Source organism: Octodon degus, unplaced genomic scaffold, assembly GCF_000260255.1.
Source record: "Octodon degus isolate 3935 unplaced genomic scaffold, OctDeg1.0 scaffold00287, whole genome shotgun sequence".
Classification (NCBI taxonomy): Eukaryota; Metazoa; Chordata; class Mammalia; order Rodentia; family Octodontidae; genus Octodon; species Octodon degus.
In genome coordinates, this window is record NW_004524863.1 from 624,784 (window position 1) to 629,111 (window position 4,328).

General features: G+C 45.3%; 1 protein-coding gene and 1 pseudogene across 4 annotated transcripts in view; one reads left to right on the plus strand and one right to left on the minus strand.

The window, feature by feature from the left end:
• The window catches only part of Pan2 (PAN2 poly(A) specific ribonuclease subunit), a 19,657-nt gene that overhangs the window by 3,810 nt on the left and 11,519 nt on the right, over positions 1 to 4,328 (plus strand). For all 4 annotated transcript variants that reach the window (XM_004647066.2, XM_023707361.1, XM_023707360.1 and 1 more), the window contains exons 3-5: positions 3,500 to 3,669; positions 3,783 to 3,903; positions 4,082 to 4,159. In XM_004647066.2, coding sequence (XP_004647123.1) covers positions 3,500 to 3,669; positions 3,783 to 3,903; positions 4,082 to 4,159 — 369 coding nt within the window. The remainder of the gene's footprint in view (positions 1 to 3,499; positions 3,670 to 3,782; positions 3,904 to 4,081; positions 4,160 to 4,328) is intronic.
• LOC101586903 lies at positions 1,478 to 2,382 on the minus strand (annotated as a pseudogene).

A 4,328-nucleotide genomic window follows, 5' to 3' on the forward strand; every position in this document is an offset into this window, starting at 1 on the left:
GAGAGAGACCAGCTCAGCCCACCAGGGGGCGGGCTGGCTGGCATGTGGTGCTGGGGGATTGAACCGCGGTTCCTGATGCTTTTGCTAAGCTTATTCCAAGTAGGTGCTTTAGACCACTGAGCCATCTCTCTAGCCCTAAGATACTCTTTTAAAGGAGCTTGTACCTGATCCTTCAGGCCACTGAAAATTTTCACCTGAACAACAAAGTCTAGTTGCATCCTAGATGTATTTCAGGCATAGCAATATAGAGTTTGATTTTTTTCAGAACCGGGGATTGAACTCAGGCCCTTGAGCTTGCCAGGGAAGCACTTATTCCACTGAGCTATCTCCTCGGCCCCCTAGAGTTTGATTTAAAGAGGATGATACAGGACTCAGAGTTTGCCAAGACAAAACAAACCATAAAAAAGCCAGTTGAGCTGAATCTTGGTGCCAGGAATGGAATATTGTAATGGTACATAAAATAAGGCCTGAATGAAGCACTATAGAGATGGGTATGCAAGAAGGGTTTGGAAAATAAACAGGACTTGACTAGAAAAGTGACATGGTCAACTTGGTAGATCATACCGTGGTATCCTAAAGATTAAAAAGAATGAGGGTACAAATGGCAAGTTTATGATATAGTGAGTTTGAGGTACTTGTGGGATTTCTGTGGGGAGATTTCCTTTTTGATGCTGCAGATTGAACCCAGGGCTTTTTTATTCATTCTTATTTTGACATGGTCCCACTAGTTAAGTTGCCTAGACTAGGCTTGACTTACAATCCTTCTGTTTCAGTGTCTCAGAGTGCCAGGATTACAGGCATGCATTAACACACTTGGGAAAAGAGATGTTTCATAATTATTTGGCTGCATAAGTGATACAAGTCAGAGAAGGTAATAAAGGCTCTTTTGCTTCAGGATAGTTAATTAAAACCTTAAGGATGGAGGAGATTACTTAGGAAGACAAGTAGAATGAGAATAGGTTTAACATAGCCATGTTTCTTTTTTCTTTTTCTTTTTCTTTTCTTTTTTTTTTTTTTTTTTTTGGTGGAACCAGGGATTGAACTCAGGTCCTTGCGCTTGCCAGGCAAGTGCTTATTCCACTGAACTATCTCCCCAGCTCCTAGCCATGTTTCAAGAGTGGTGGAAAGAAAGGGAGCATGCAAGGAAAAGATGTGAACTAAGAATCATAAGAGAAGCCTGGAGTGAACAACATCGCAGAAGGCAAAGTCAGAATGAATTTTACGTTCTCATTCCAGCCTATGATCCACATTACTCATTTCCTAAATGGCTGGTAGAGATGAAGACCTGACTGTGGACTTCATGATGGTACATTCCTGAAATCAATCCCAGGATTTGGAAGCCAGGCCAGTTTAGGCCATACTGTAATTTCAAGGTCAGCCTGAACTACATAGCAAAAATTTCTCGGAAAACCAAGACAAAACAAAACAAACCATAAAAAAGCCAGTTGAGCTGAATCTTTTTTTTTTTTTTTTTTTTTTGGCTTTTCTGAGCATTTATTACAAGATCCCAACAGTGTTTTATTTTTTCTTCTCAACATCCTGCTCTGCGGCTTCCTTGGCTCTCTTCGCCCGGATGCCAAAGAGCCGGGCGTTGGCACGGGCCATGCGCAGAGTGGCGAATGCCTTGAAGTTCTTTTCCTCCTCTGTGATGACCCTGGCCTTCTCCTTCTTGTAGACATTCCTGATGGGCATCACAGGTCCTGTCAGCCTGGCGGCCAACTTGAGTTCTTCAGCCGAGCTGTCTCCCTTTTGGGGGGCCGATGGCTTCCTGGGGAAGAGGATGAGCTTGGAGCGGTATTCTTTTTTTTTTTTTTTTTTTAATTTTATTTACGTGTGTGTGTGGCCAGCTCAGCCCACCAGGGGGCGGGGCTGGCTGGCATGTGGTGCTGGGGGATTGAACCGCGGTCCTTGTGCTTTTCTAAGCTTGATTCTAAGTAGGTGCTTTAGACCACTGAGCCATCTCACCAGCCCAGGAGCGGTATTCTTTCAGCCGCTGCACGTTGGCCTGCAGGGACTCGGTGGATTTGTTCCGCCGCCTCGGGTCCACCGAGATGCCAATGGTCCGGGCCACCTTCTTGTGCATACCGGCCAGGCCACCCGCAGCTCCTCCAGGCTGAAGCCCCTGCCAGCTCGGACCTTGGTGTGGTAGCGCACGGTGGGGCAGCGCACGATGGGCCGGATGGGCCCGGGCGCGGGGCGTGGGGCGCGGGGCGATGCAGCGCGCTTTGGCCTGTCGGGCCTTGCGCCTGCGGATCTTCCGAGCTGGCTGGTTGAACCACGTAGCCACACACCGCTGCCAGTCCTTGTGGAAGTGGGGCTTCAGAATCATGCCATTCTGGCTGGGCGCCATGACTGCCTCTTAGGCCGCGGATCGGCGGAACCAAAAGGAGCGCTCAGTTGAGATGAATCTTGGTGCCAGGAAAAAATACAGCCAGGTGTGGTGGTGCTTGCCTGTAATCCCATGTACCTGGATCTCAAATTAGATACCAGTTTTGGGAAAATTAGTGAGAGCCAGTCTCACAATTAATAAAGGAGGAGTTTTAAAGGTGTTGCTCACTTGTAGAACATTGGCTTAAGTCCTCAGTACAGAAGGAGAAGAAAAAAAAAAAAAAAGCCAGGTGCTCAGTGGAGGACTGAATCTTGTCCCTGGCCTTCAGAAAATATCTGTAATCAGCTGAGCTGTTGCTTGTTCATCAGATCATTGTGAGGATAAAATGAGGTAGAGTTTAGAAGAGCATATTGTAATCCATTCATGTGGCACAGTGTTACCATCTTTTCTCAGTTAAGACTTACTGGTCCCAGGTGTATTTTCCATTGCTCCTAGCCAGAAATGCAAAGAGAAGAGAGCTAAGCAGCTTTCAATCCTGTATCTGGAATTGCCTTACCCCTCCACTCAGGATGTCTCTGTTGTTCTTTTTTTTTAAAAAAAAATTATTTATTTATTTATTATTATTGTGTGTGTGTGTGTGTGTGTGTGTGTGTGTGGCCAGCTCAGCCCACCAGGGGGCGGGGCTGGCTGGCATGTGGTGCTGGGGTATTGAACCCTGTGCTTTGCTAAGCTTGTTCCAAGTAGGTGCTTTAGACCACTGAGCCATCTCACCAGCCCCGTCTCTGTTGTTCTTATCTTTTTTTTTTTTGCCATAGTTTTATTGATAAACAAATAGCAATGAGACAGTTTCAAATCAAATCGGTAGGACAGTTTCAATAATTAACACACTGCATACATTCTTCTTAGTGGTTAATTGCTGTACAAGATGCGGACATGATATCCTATCTACAAACACCATTAGAACAAATCACTCTACTCATTAAGAGAATGTAACTATATATCTATCCTAAACACTTTGATTACACAGATGCAAAATGGACATTCATCTGTATACCCTTTTTTTGTTAAGTTCTGTTATTTGAATATTATAGGTGTGTAAACTCAGCAAAATATTCTAAAAGAGTCCAGTAGCCCATAATAGTATTGGGTCTTTGTTCTTATCTCTTGCAGGGTCATGCCACTTCATTTTTTGGCCCAGCCTTGGAGCGTTACTCATCCTTTCAGGTCAATGGCAGTGATGACATTCGCCAGATCCAGAGCCTGGAGAGTGGTATCCTTTTCCTCACAAAGAACAACCTCAAGTATATGGCTCGTGGAGGACTCATTATATTTGATTACTTGTGAGTAGCTTTTCAGTTCTGCACCAGAAAAGAGGGAAACTCGTCATGTGGGAAGGTAAAGGGATTGGCAGCTGGTGAGACCCTGGCCTGTTGGTCTGTATTCTTTCTCACAGGCTGGATGAGAGTGAGGATATGCACAGTCTTCTGCTGACTGACAGCAGCACACTACTTGTGGGTGGTTTGCAGAACCACATATTAGAGATTGACCTGACCACTGTCCAGGAGACTCAAAAGGTACACACCTGGGCTGGATCCAAGAAATAACCCTGCAGAGCCTGAGGGCATTGTATGGGGACAGGGGTGTGTATGTGGGCTTGGGCCGGAAATGTGCTTGAGGTTAGGGGTGACCTTTGTGTTCCTTTGGCCTTCAGGGAGTCATTTTCTCACTTGTTTCTCCCCCTTTTTTCTCCAGTATGCAGTCGAAATACCTGGAGTCACCATCATGAGACAGACAAATCGCTTCTTCTTCTGTGGCCACACGTCTGGCAAGGTGACCAGGTTCCATTTGTTTTCTTACCACAGGCCCTGTTTGACTAGACACCTGATTGAGATGTGCTTTTTCTGCTTGGATTGGAAATGAGGGATGAGAGGAATGAATTCACTTCCTACTTAGTTATGTTATACTGTGAAGTTATCTTATATCCTTTTTTTTTTTTTTT